This window comes from Peromyscus leucopus, chromosome 10 (genome assembly GCF_004664715.2).
Source record: "Peromyscus leucopus breed LL Stock chromosome 10, UCI_PerLeu_2.1, whole genome shotgun sequence".
In the NCBI taxonomy this organism is placed as follows: Eukaryota; Metazoa; Chordata; class Mammalia; order Rodentia; family Cricetidae; genus Peromyscus; species Peromyscus leucopus.
Window position 1 is genome coordinate 79,158,900 of NC_051071.1, and position 13,683 is coordinate 79,172,582.

At 47.2% G+C, this 13,683-nt stretch overlaps 1 protein-coding gene across 1 annotated transcript in view; it reads left to right on the forward strand.

Moving 5' to 3' along the window:
* Shroom3 (shroom family member 3) overlaps positions 1-13,683 on the forward strand; it is a 308,934-nt gene that overhangs the window by 97,861 nt on the left and 197,390 nt on the right. The window contains 1 exon segment of the mRNA XM_028881929.2: positions 12,383-12,537. Within this exon segment, the coding sequence (XP_028737762.1) occupies positions 12,383-12,537 (155 nt within the window).

Consider the following 13,683-nt stretch of genomic DNA (forward strand, 5'->3'; position numbering starts at 1 on the left):
TTTCTTTTTTCTTATTTTTTTTTTTTAAGATTTATTTATTATGTATAGAGTGTTCTGCCTGCAGGCCAGAAGAGGGTACCAGATCTCATTACAGATGGTTGTGAGCCACCATGAGGTTGCTGGGAATTGAACTCAGGACCTCAGGAAGAGCAGCCAGTGCTCTTAACACCTGAGCCATCTCTCCAACCCATATTTTTTAAATTTTAAGACAAAATCTCACTAAATGGCCCAGGCTAGCCTTGAACTTGCAATCTTCCTGCTTCAACTTCTGGAGTAGCTGGGACCAAGGGCCTGTGTCATGAGACTCAACCTCAGGAATTCTTAAGGAGCAGCACTGATCACATAGTGTTTGATGCTTTTAAAGCAAACAGGAAACAGTTGAGAAGGACCATCTCTGCCTTTCAGAGTTCTTCGTGGTCCCTGGACTTCCAGGCTTCCCCAGTGGCCATCCTCAGGGTTTCACAGTGCAGCCCTGCTCTGGAGATTCATGTTTCCGTTTGCCATTTGTCTCCAGGAAGCTTCAAGCCAAAGATGAGCCATACAGCAAGTACTCAGGGAGTGAGGACCACAGTCTGTGTATAGCAGTCCTCCGGGGAGTGAGGACCACAGTCTGTGTATAGCAGTGCTCCAGGGAGTGAGGACCACAGTCTGTCTAAAGAATCTTGCTTTAATACAGGGACCCAAATGTAATCTCAAATGATAGAAAGTTGAAAATCACAATGATCATCTATGCAAGTAAGCATATTTAACCTTATTCTGTAAAAAATAAATAAATAAATAAATAAATAATATAAAAATAAATTAAGTTACAGTTAGAGACTGGACTGTTCCTTCAAATAATAAACAAGGATGGCTATTCCATCCTGACTTCTTCACAAACTTCTAAGATAATGTTTTATCTTTTGTGTTTTGCCTTTTTTGAAAGCTATTCAAGTTAGGTATGCCATTGGTTAATTCCATAGCATGGATAATTATATCATTGGTGAACTATAGCATCAGGTAATTACATCATGGGGTAAGTACCATGGGTTTGCATTTCCTTTGTTTGTTGAATTGTCTGCCATCCCACATCCGAGCTGACCATGGTGGAACTGCTGGAGGCGGAGATGGACACCAGGGGCTGTGCAGTGGGTTGTTCACAGCTGCTCGCCTCAGTTGTGAATATTTGTGAGTGAGGCTGACTCTGCTTCCCCACAGAACCATGAACCAACAGGCGCATGAAATGAATACCCAGGTAGATAATGAGAATTCCCCACCGGTGGAGTGTATCCTTGGTTTTTATTTTGTTTTTCATTTTGCTCCGATGCCCACAGCTGCTTCCTCTAGTCTTCAGTGTTGCTAAGGGGTGCCTGAACTCCATTGTAAGATGAGGAGAAGGATAAATAAACAAACGGAGACAAACACCGACTGCTCAACTTTCTAATTACCCCGAACTGGTTTCATTGGCACCAACCACCTTGGAGAAGCCAGAGTCGGGCACTTCCTTGCAAGGAGGAAGGCTGAGTGGGCATGGTTGCCCTGGTGAAGCTTGGTGGTTGGCTATCTTTGATCAGCTCTTTCCTCTTAATGAGCAGAAAATCCAGAACTTCAGCCTGGGTTGGTGTTCCGCAGCTGCAGCTCACTCAGAAGCTCTGTGGGGGTGTCGCTGAGTGAGTGACCTTCCACCCTGGGACCTCTCTGGGAAACAAAGACTTCCTTCTGAAGGCGAGACTGTCCTCTGTGCCTTTATAAATCAAGTTAACTCTCAGTCCGTGACTTTAGGAAGGTGACCTCTGTGCCACTTCATCAGTCCCTTCTGCCAGATGTCTCCAGATGCTAACATATGCATTCTTGTGGTGGAAATGGTCAGAGAAGCATAAAACTGATCTATCCATGAAGCATGCCTTGGGAACCTTTGCTCTGTGAGAGAACTTCCTATGTCGTTACTCACATAATCCTCACACAGTCTTAGTATGGTTGGTCTTGTGGTCCCATATTTAGGATAAGAAATGCATGTTCAGAAAAGATGCACATTGCCCGATGTGGGGAGGGAATCCATCCTGTGCTGGCCAGACCCCAGAGCTTCTAGTCTTTGTACACAATGCTGCCTCTGCCCTCATCTCCTTGGCTTCCCATCTAGGTTATTAAACTTAGTGGAGAATAATATACCCCTTATCCTAAAAATAACAAAACCAAGTTTTTACACGGTTTTTCATACTGTCTTGGTCACTGTTCTATTCCTGTGAAGAGACACAGTGACTCAGAGATCAAGGCAACTTTTATAAAAGAAAGCATTGAATTGAAGGCTGGCTTACAGTTTCAGGGGTGGAGTCCATTATCATGGTGAGAAGCATGGCAGCATGCAGGCAGACATGGTGCTGGAGAAGGAGCTCAGAGCTACATCCTGATCTACTGGGGCTGAGAGAGAGAGACAGAGACAGAGAGACAGAGACTGTGGGCTTGGCATGGGCTTTTGAAACCTCAAAGCCCACCCCTAGTGACACACTTCCTCCAACAAGGCCACACCTCCTAATCCTTTCAAATAGTGCCACTCATTGGTGACCAAGCATTCAAATCTATGAACCTATGGAGGCCACTTTTATTTATTTATTTCTGATTTTTTTTTTTTTTTTTTTTTTGAGACAGGGTTTCTCTGTGTGGCTTTGGAGCCTGTTCTAGAACTCACTCTGGAGACCAGGTTGGCCTTGAAATCACAGAGATGCACCTGCCTCTGCCTCCCGAGTCCTGGGATTAAAGGCGTGTGTCCAGGCACTGCCCAGCACTCTGGAGGCCATTTTTTTATGAAAATGGTCCCCATAGGCCCGTAGGGAATGGCACTGTTAGGAGATGTGGCCTTGTTAGAGGAAGTGTGTCACTGGGGGTGGGCTCTGAGATTTCAGATGCTCAAGCCAGGGCAGTGTCTCTCTTCTTGCTGCCTGCTGAACCAGATGTAGAACTCTCAGCTCCTTCTCCAGCACCAGGTCTGCCAGTGTGCCATCATGCTTCCTGCCATGACAATAACGGAGTAATCCGCTGAACTGTAAGCCAGGCCTAGTTAAATGTTTTCCTTTATAAGAGTTGCTGTGATCATCGTGTCTCTTTGCAGCAATAAAACCCTAACTAAGACACAGATTAAGCAGGACCCTTGTATTCCCATCTAAACAAAGCTTTAGAAGGTTATAGTTTGTATCTGAAGTGTGAGGCACACATTTTTGTGTGTAAGGCTCTGTACCATAGTACAGAACAGACATTATCCCTGGTTCACAGATGAGACGCCCATTCAGGGCCCTGCAATGGAAGGATGTGGTTGAAATATTGTGCACCCCAATAAACTTATCTGGGGGTCAGAGAACAGAGCAGCCACTATATTAAACATAGCAGTCAGGCACATGCCTTTTATCCTAGCCTTCTGGAGGCAGAGATCCATCTGGATCTCTGTGAGTTCAAGGCCACACTGAAAACAACCAGCCATGGTGACACATACCTTTAATCCTAGCACTTAAGATCTCATGTCTTGCTTGGGAAAGACACATGCCTTTAATCCCAGGATGTTATGGCAAGAAGCATAGAGGTATATTAAGGCGTGAGGACCAGGAACTAGAAGCTTTTAAACTTTTAGGCTTTTTAGCAGCAGTACAGCCGAGATCCATTCAGGTGAGGACTCAGGCTTTCAGACTAAGGAAACAAGATCAGCTGAGAAGTTGTCGAGGTGAGGTTGGATGTGGCTTGTCCTGTTTCTCTGATCTTTCAGCATTCACCCCAATACCTAGCTCTGAGATTGTTTTTATTAATAAGACCTTTTAAGATCCGTGTTAAAGGAGGACGATGTTGGGATTAGAGCATTGGATTCATTAATCTCAGCTGACTGTCCTAAACCATGAAACATACCAGTGAATGATCAGAAAAAAAATCATCAATGGAGTAAACCGAATGATCAGACACTGGATGAGAGGCGGGTGGTACTGAGTGGCAGGGATCGCGACAATCCCTTGCTGTGCTGATCAGTGCATGGAACTATTTCTGTCCTTTTTATAATCCAGCAGTTAGTGCTGGGGCCCCTCGGAAGGCTGACTCATTTCATAGGATGTGAGACGCTGAGAACATACGGATGCTGAGAACGTATGGATGATGAGAACATAGAGATAATGAGAACATACAGATGCTGAGAATGTACAGATAATGATGATGAGAACATACAGATTCTGGGAACATACAGATGATGAGAACATAGAGATAATGAGAACATACGGATGATGAGAACATACAGATGATGAGAACACACAGATGATGAGAACATACAGACACTGGGAAGAACTTTCTGTTTACTTCATTGTCCGCACTTCATGGACAGTTCAAAACCGAGAATGGCCAGTGGGTCATGAGTAGTAATGATTCCCAGAGAATAAACAGAAACATTCAAAACAGCCGAAGAGTTCTTGATTTATTTTTTACCTACTAAATAATATATATATATATATATTTTGCTTGTTACTATGACCAAATATTTGACATGATGTAACTCTAGGAAAGAAATGGTTTATTTTGGCCAAGAGTTGGAGGGGCTACAGTCCCTCATGTTGGGGAAGGTGTGCCGGCCAGTGGGTAACGTGGCTAGCTGGTCAAGAGTGGAGAGATTACAGGAAGTGAGGCTGGGCTGCCAGACAGGAAGTGAGGCTGGGCTGCCGGACAGAAAGGCCCACCCCCCGCAACCCACTTCCTCCAGTGAGCCTCCACCTCCTAAATGGGCCACAACCTTCCCAAAGAGCACCGTCCTGTGGGGACTATGTGTTTAAACACATGAGCCATTGGGGGGCATTCACCTTTCAAACCACTCTACCTTTTTTAACTTTCTCTGCTTTGCTTATCTCTTTAATACAATGATTGCTCTTAACAGAGGACATGCTTGTTCTCGAATCACCAGGAAGATAGCAGTCTCACTGCATGTTACAAGCATGAGCTGTAGCTTACTGAACCACCCCTTCCTCCCTGGAACCCTACCATGTCACCATGCAGGAAAAAAAAAAATGTGAGGAAAGGAAAATGTCTGTCAAGAGTTTAGACAGCCCATACGGGTGCAAGTGAGGTGTGACAGCCCTCTGCAGGATGGGTTGGATTCAAATGAAACTCCAGATAGAGCCGAGAGTAAGCAGAAAGTGCTCTGTGGTGTTTTGTGTAGCCGGCTCCCTACCCCGGAGCAGTGGACGCCAGCTTGTTTTCCCATGGGTAATCTGTGACGGCTCTTAAACCTATAAGCCTATGCAGTGGGTTTCCAGTCTTCGGATCCCTGACAGAGAAGGCTCAGAACACAGAAATGTGGAGTGTCGGGTTTCTCGGGCACTTGAGGGATTAGACTGACAAGTAAAGAAGTATTAGTCTGGGACAAAGATCTGGGGGATTCTCAGCGGCAGCGGACTGGAGGATGTGGGCTTTGAAGTCCATCTGGAATTCCACGGCCGGCTTTCCTTTTGCTAATGTGCAGCCATGAGCAAGCGGTTTCCCTTCAGTATCCTGTTCTACAATTGGGAACTTATGTAAACTTATTCTAAACCAAATGATCAGAATCACCTCGCAAAGACCTTGTGACAATCAGGACGATACAGTACCATTGTTGGAATCTGGGGCATCCAACACCGGGATGCTATGACAATGATGTTTTGCTTAATCTGATGATGAGTACTGGGCACCGATCTTTTTCCCTGCACTGGTCTGGACACTGGGAACAAACGAAGACCGGCGTAAGTCAAAGTTCTCACAGACTGACATTCAGCTGAGAGGGAGACAGGTAATAAGACAGATATATCAGAAAAATTGCCGGTCCTGGGTCCGGTGACGTGGCCTAGCAGGGTAAAGAAAGGTGTTTGCTGCCGAGCCTGACTTCTGAGTTCCAGCCCTGAAACTCACACAGTAGAAAGAGAGAACTGTTCTCTCTGATTTCCACACACACACACTGTGCCGTGCGCACACACGTACCACCCTACATACATGCATATGTACATAAAGGTTAAAAACATACATACATATTAAGTGCTGGTCATGGATTAAGTGCTAAGGGAAAATGCAGTTGGGAAGGAGGATGAAGGTTTAGAAAGGGTATGGCTGGCGGTGTAGCTCAGTGGTAGGGCACTTGAGGAGCAGATGCAAGAAGACCCCAGGTCCGTCGCTAGCACTGGGGGGAGACGGAAGCTGTAGGTGTAGCTTGGAAGTGCCGTCCAGACTGAGGCAACCTCAGGTAAAAGCTGAGGGGAGGCTGTGCTATATAGTCCACCACCAGGAAAGAACGCACTCCCCAAAGTTGTGCTCTGGCACACAGCTTTCCCCACCCACCATACACACACAAGTAAATGAAATATAGTTTAAAAAATTAAATCAATTCAATGTACTTTTATAGGTGTGGATAAACTTAGGATTTCCGAGGAGAGAAGAGGCACATTTGTGTTGTGGACTCCAATGTGTGCATGTGGACCTCCTTTGTTGGCTTAGGGATATCCTAGTCAGCTTTTCCTGGTGTCCCCTGAAGCCCTTTAGGCCGCTGACAGTCGCATTCCTGGAATAAGTAAATTCTGTGCAGGTGAGACTGGATAAAGACCGCCAGTGACCTTGTTAGCCGCCAATGCATCCATCCAAGGGTTAAGATAATAAACGTTTCCCCCAGTGAATCTTGCTGGAGGATAGTGTCAGCGGGGCGTGAGGTTGAGGGAACACTCTCTTTGATGACTAGTTCAAGAAGATTATCGTCCTGTATCCTAAATACTCTTTTTTCCAAGTCACGACAAGAAGATTATCGTCCAGTATCCTAAATACTCTTTTTCCAAGTCACGACACTGATTATTAGATACACTGTAAATAATCCCGTGAGCTTGAGGGCTGGAGAGATGGCTCAGTGGTTCGGTGTGTGGATCCTTCTTTCAGAGGACCAGGGTTTAGTTCCCAGCATCCAAGTCAGGTGGCTCACAGGCGACTCTAACTCCAGCCCCTGGAGGATCTTATGCCTCTAGCCCCTCCACCAGTACCAGCACTACTGTCCACAAACCTACACACACACACACACACACACACACACACACACACACACACACACACACACACACATGCTGTTAACACACCGACTTGGCTATTAACAGTTTATCACCTCAACAGTTCAATTTATCATCTGTTATGATAGAGACAATATTGATAGTTAGTCACAGCTCTGTTCTAGCCAGTAGCTTTAACTTGCTTGGCAACCGTGTTTATTACCAAATCATCAACAAACACTGAGTCCACTGACAGGGTGCTAGCCACTGGACAGGCCGAGAAGGGCCAGCAGGCGTCAGGGAGGAAGGACTGTGGGCGACCTAATGCACCATCAGATAAAGGAACCGCCCTTCTTTAACCTGAATGGCTGAAATGTGGTAGATGTGGGTTCTACACTTAGGAAACTAGCTTCACTCAAAACCCAGGGTGGGCCTATGGGGTGAGACTCCTCCTTTTGGAGAACAGCCCTGGGTAGATCCCAGCACCACGCCGGCCTCCCAGAGTCCTCCCTTTCCTAGAAATTGCCTGGCCTCCCAGGGAGAGTTGTTTACATGGATCAGTTGAAGTGCCCTTAAGATAAGAAAAAAATCCAGCCTTGTTTTCACTGGGCTGCCTCTCTGGCTCCAGCGTTTTTAGTGAAGTACAAAGATGTGAACTATACTAAAAATATTCTAGAATGTAAACTCCGGGAAAGAGGAGAGAATACGGGCTGTTTCCTCAGGTCTAGAAGAGTGCCTAGGGAAGGTAATGCTTAAAAACACACATGAGAAGAATAAAAAATTTTCTTTTTTTTTCTTTAGTTTCCGACCTCGAGAGTTTAAAACCAGGAAACAGGGCACGATCAGAAAGATGGGGGAGGGGGGAAGGCAGGGACCAAGGCTGCTTCTCTCGACAGCAGAAGCTGTTCATAGGGGGGTGGTTGAGATGGGTGGAGCCTGTTTGGGTTGACAGGAGCCCCCAGTAATAGAAGAGGAACACAAAAGCAATAAATAAATGCAGGACGCCGAAAATATATATAGGCTCGGGGCTTGTATATATGATCCACGTCGGAGCCGAGACCTAGAACTGTCTCTGGTGATAATGAAAACCCTGACAGGATTCACGGAGAGACTGTGTGGGGATACTGGAGACAGAGGGGTAAGTAACCGAGGGACAGGGCCCGAGCCTCTGCGTTCCTCCCAGCAACACAAACAAAAGCATGGAAGTAGCCACTCAATGTTCTACTAAGAAATACCACATCAAAACATGACCTCAGCTTCTCCAGTTTCATAAATTAATGTGTTAATTAACCTGGAAAAAGGTAAGCATTTGGGGGGCTTAGCGGCGAAGAACACCAGTTCCTCTTGAGAAAGACCCGGGTTTGATTCCAAGGACCCACACGGCGACTCACAACTGTTTGTAACTCCAGTCTCAGGGTCTCTGACCACCTCTTCTGACCTCTCCAGACACCCAGGCACACACAGAGTGTACATACGTACACTCAGGCAAAACGCTGAGGCACATAAAGTAATAAAATAGATAAATTTAAAATTTAAAAAAAATTAAGGTAAGCATTTGGGGACTGGAGATGTAGCTCAGCCTGTAGAGTGCTTGTCCAGCGTGTGTGAAGCTGTCCAGCACCACAGAAACTGACACGGTACAGCCTCTAATCCTAGCGCTGCTGAGGTGGAGGCAGGAGGATGGAAAGTTCAATATCATCCTTGGCTGCATAGTGAGTCTGAGGACAGCCTGAGATACGTTAGATCCTGCCTCAAAAAAATAAAAGAGAAAGAAAACAGGTTGACTGAAGATGGAATTCCAACAGTACTTGCCTAGCATTGTGTATGGCCCCGAGTTCCATCCTCGGTATCAAAAAACGTTCAACAGTAGTAATAACGTGGGGTTTTTTTTTGTTGTTGTTTTTTCCTGGAGTGTGGTGGCTCACACCATTAATCCCAGCACTAAAGAGGCAGGGGCAGGTGATCTCTGTGAGTTCCCTGCCAGCCTGGGTTACTTATCGAATTCCAGGTCAGTCAGAGTTACATAGTTAGAACTTGTCTCAATAAATTATTTAGTTTTAAAAAACAGTAACAAGTAAAACAGTTTAAACCTAACTGTAGTGCAAGGTGGAGAGTTTCTGGGGAACTCTGTAAATATAACAAGTGGGAAGGGGCTTGGAATGTAGCTCAGTTCCCGGGTCCCTTGCCCAGCACTGAGAAACCAAACGAGGACGAAGAAGGAGCGGACGAGGTGAGCCTCTCCAGCCCTCTTCCTCCGTTTGCGCGCCTCTCGGTCATGAACAGACACGAAGGAAGCTCAGCAGCGAGCGTCATCCTCCTCTTCCTCCTTCACTTACGGAAAACGAAGGTTGATTTTGTCGTCACCGGATCTGGGGACAGTCTCGGTGCACAGGCCTGGATGCCCTGGTATTCAGTGTGTAACCCAGAGTGAGCCTCCTGGCTCAGCCCCCGGAGTAATGGGATCGCAGGCGTGAACCTCCCTCCCGGCTCCTTTGTTCTGTGCTATTTGTACATGTCTGTGATGTACTTCGGTCCTATTCACCCTGTTACCCTTTCTGGTCCCTCTCCCTGTCCCACCAGTCTCTCTTGTCTTCCAGAATAGCCCCTTAAAAAACTGAGATTCTCCACATGAGAAAAAGTGTATGATAGTCATCTTTCTGAACCCGGAACAGGATGGCCTCCAGGTACCTGAAAATGACATAATCCGTTCTTCTTCATGGCTGAACGAGACTCTGCTGTGTGTGCTCCCAGGCCGTCTTTATCTGTTCATCTGCCGTAGCTTCTGTAACTTGACTTCCTTCTTCATACAAGCACTGACCATTTCCTAGGGTTCATTTTGTTCAAATTGTTGGCAAATTATTCGGTTCCACAACCTGCATTCGGGGGGAGCCCGATGCATCGTGTCCATCACTGTACCCTCATCTTTTATCTGCCTGCCCAGTGTTTTCTTAAAGCAGCAAAGCCGTGCTTTCTGAGGAAAGCCTACATTCTGACCTCAGTACAGGTGGAATCACTATTGAGCCCCGTCTTCAAAGGGCTCACAGTTAAAGCTGGGGAAGGTGAACCTATGGGCAGGTAACAGACATAGATAGTAATAGCTTCGCTGAGAGATCACGCGGGAAACACAGCGTCCTGTCAAAGTTGTGTGAAGCAAGTGTTGGGAATGTCATGCTGTGGTTGTGTATCATTTTGTTCACTGGTGCTCTGGAATTGAGGGAAGGGGCATTACTTCTCTTGCTTTGCTCTCTTTGGTGCTGGGGACCAAAACCAGGGCCTTTTGTGTACAGGTCAAGTGCTCTGCTACGCAGCTGCCCTCTCAAGGCGAGGGATTGTCTCCAAGGGCAGAAAGCGGCGGTGTAGGGGTTGGGGTGGGTGCTGCTGAGAAGCCTGGACAGCTTCGGAGGAGGTGGCACTTGACCTTGGACCAGAACAGTGGGGTGGTGTCTGAGCTCCACTGGGCTGGCACTGTGTGCCAGGGACTGTGTGAGCGCTCGCTAGCATGAGCTCATTTCATTCCCACTATGTGTGTGGTAAATGAAATCATTTGACAGATGAAGAAACTGAGGCACAGGGCGGCTAAATAACATGCTAAAAGCCACGTAGCTGCTAAGAAACAGGCGGTACAGTTTGACTCTGGGCCTGATCACTGTGGTCTACGGCGGCTCTTAGAGAAGGCTCGATGGATGGTCCAGCTGAGAAATCCAGGCAGAAGGGAAACCCAGGCAGCTGACTCGGGGCCCTGGGGAGAGCATGGCTGGTACATAAGGGGTGCCACTGAGTCTCCGGGCTGGTAGGAAGGAAATGGCCATCAATGCAAGGGGACCAGACACAGCATGTGACTTCTCCACCCTCGAATGTCAGGCAGCCAAGAGCTAAGATGATGGGCTCCTTGGAATGGCAGCGTCTTCGTGCTGTGTGACTTCTGAAAACAGCGGTTTCCGCTTTCGATAGCAGGCCAGGACCTGCGGTTCGCATGGTGGATCTCTCTGCTGCACCTCACATGTGTGCAGCGTAGAGGAGTCAGAATGAAGAATTTACCTTCCCCAGGCTTGCCTGTGTGACTCAGGATCGCAGCCACTCACCGCAAGGCCGCTCCGTAAAGCTTGGAGCAGCATTTTTGTTAAACAGATTTAAAAAAAAAAAAAAAAAAGGTGCTCCTGAAATTCACAACACTGAGTTGCAGTGATTGCCTCAGAGTGGTGTGAACGAATGATCAGGGCTGGGGCTCTTAAACAGTAGTTTGCGTATTAATCTCACTCTCTACGACTGTATAGTAAGTATGTAAGCATTTACTAGCAAGCTAGTAACTAAAACATTGATTTTTAGCGTATACTATTTTTGCTGTTCAAATAAGAAGTAGGCGAGGCCCAAATCTACAACTTTATTTTATGAATATGAAGACAACACAAATTGCCATTTGGTCTGTTTTGTAGAGCCGCAGCTCTGTTGAGAATCTTCACCTATGAAGGCAGTTCTGCAGAATAATTACGTTAAAAAGGAAATCCGGGTCACGTTTTTGTTCACTAGCTCTTTAAATTTGTTGTGTTTCTCTCTCTTTTCACTACTCCATGACGACTGACATCCCACAAGGGTCCACTGGCACTCGGGTGCTGGACCAAGCAGCATTTCCCTCTGCTTGCTCCCAAAGCACACGTTCAACCTCCTTCCTGCCACATTTCTCTCCTGACCGATGTACATTGCTTGCTGCCTTCCCTACACCTGCCAGGCTAATTGACAGAACTTTAAAAAGAGACACACTTATGTTATCTATGGGGTGTGTTTGTGTGAGTATATATGCATCCATGTGTGCGGAGGTGCTTGCCTGTGCGTGAGCACAGAGGCTGGAGGAGACATCAGGCATCCTCCTCCTCTTCCTCCTCCTCCTCCTGCTCCTCATCCTCCTTTTGGTTTTCCAAGACAAGGTTTCTCTATATAACAGTACTGGCTGTCCTGGAACTCACTCTGTAGACCAGGCTGGCCTCGAACTCACAGAGATCCGCCTGCCTCTGCCTCCCAAAGGTATGCACCACCACCGTCCAGCCAGCCCTTTACTTCTTTTTTTTGTTTGTTTTTTTTTTTGTTTTTCGAGACAGGGTTTCTCTGTGTAGCTTTGCGCCTTTCCTGGAGCTCACTTGGTAGCCCAGGCTGGCCTCGAACTCACAGAGATCCGCCTGGCTCTGCCTCCCGAGTGCTGGGATTAAAGGCGTGCGCCACCACGCCCGGCTAGCCCTTTACTTCTTAAAGATTATTCTTTGGCTGGGTGAAAAGGGTACGGTTGCCGCTGGTCCGCCCTGCTCCGCTTGTGTCCCGGCATGGCTCAGGACAGGGGAACTGACCCCAGGCTGGACACAAGTTCACTGTGGCTCTCTCTCTCTCATCTCTCTGAGCAGATCGAAGAAGGAGGAAAAGCTGACGTGGTGAGCTCCGGTCTGCAAGCTGGGGACGAGGTCGTGCACATCAATGAGGTGGCACTGAGCAGTTCCAGGAGGGAGGCTGTCTCCCTGGTGAAGGGGTCCTACAAGACCCTCCGGCTGGTGGTGCGCAGGTAAGTGGGCTGGTCCTCCAGCCCTGTCCCTCCTGACACCTCACTGTCACACTTTCCTGTCCTGCCTGCCAGCCTGCGTAATTTATCTTTAATGTTGTCTTAGTGGAGGAGGTGGTGTCTTTGTACACGTTTTTCTTTTCCTTTCTTCTTGCGGGTGCTGCGGTGCGGGACAGGAAGTGGAGTGGGGACGTTTGGACACTTTTGAAACCCTCCCCCATTTTCTGAGTTAGCATTGGCTCGTCAGAGGGGAGCTTTGCCGTCCTTTCGAAATCCTAGGTTTGATGAATTATGACACATCCCAGGTGTGGCTGGCACGCCAAGCAGCCCTGTGTTCTGGACCTCGAGAAAGTGGTTGACATGGAGCTAATTTAGGTGACGTTTTGTTAGCCGTGACAACTCGGGGCTGAAAAACTGGTGGATTCCCCTTGTTTGGACATCTTAGGAGTGATGGATCCTTTTTCCGGAAAGGCTTGCTTGCAATTTTTTAATTTATTAATTTGTGTGTGTGTGTGTGTGTGTGTGTGTGAGAGAGAGAGAGAGAGAGAGAGAGAGAGAGAGAGAGAGAGAGAGAGATTTATGTTGACCACATGCATGTAGGACCCCAAGGAAGCCAGAAAAAAATGTATCTTTTTTTAATATTTATATTGATTATTTGGGAACACACATCATGCACCCCAATCATGCTCACCTCCCAGTCTTCCCATATCCACCCCTCTTCCCCAGTGACCCCCCCCCTCCAAAAGGGCAAAAAAGAAAACTTTATTTTGTGTTGTCCATATACTCACTGGAGTCTGGTCAAATTCCTAGTGGCCAGCCCTCCAAGGGAGGCTGAGTCTTTCTCCGCCTGCATCCATGGCAGAAGCCATCAGCTGAGGAGATCTGTGGAGTGGCTGGAGGGGGCGGGCAGCTCTCCCTGGAGGGTCAGGAAAAGGATATCTTAATCTTCTGGAGTTACAAAAGGTTGTGAGCCACTATGTGGGTGCTGGGAACTAAATCCAGGTTTTCTGCAAGAGCGGCAAGTGTTAACCACTGAGCCACCTCTCCAGCCCACCGCTTGAAGATTTTATGTCTCACAGTAACAAGGTCTTCCTGTCCAGGAACCAACTCCTGGTGAATGGAATTATCTATGGAAAATGGAAGGGACTT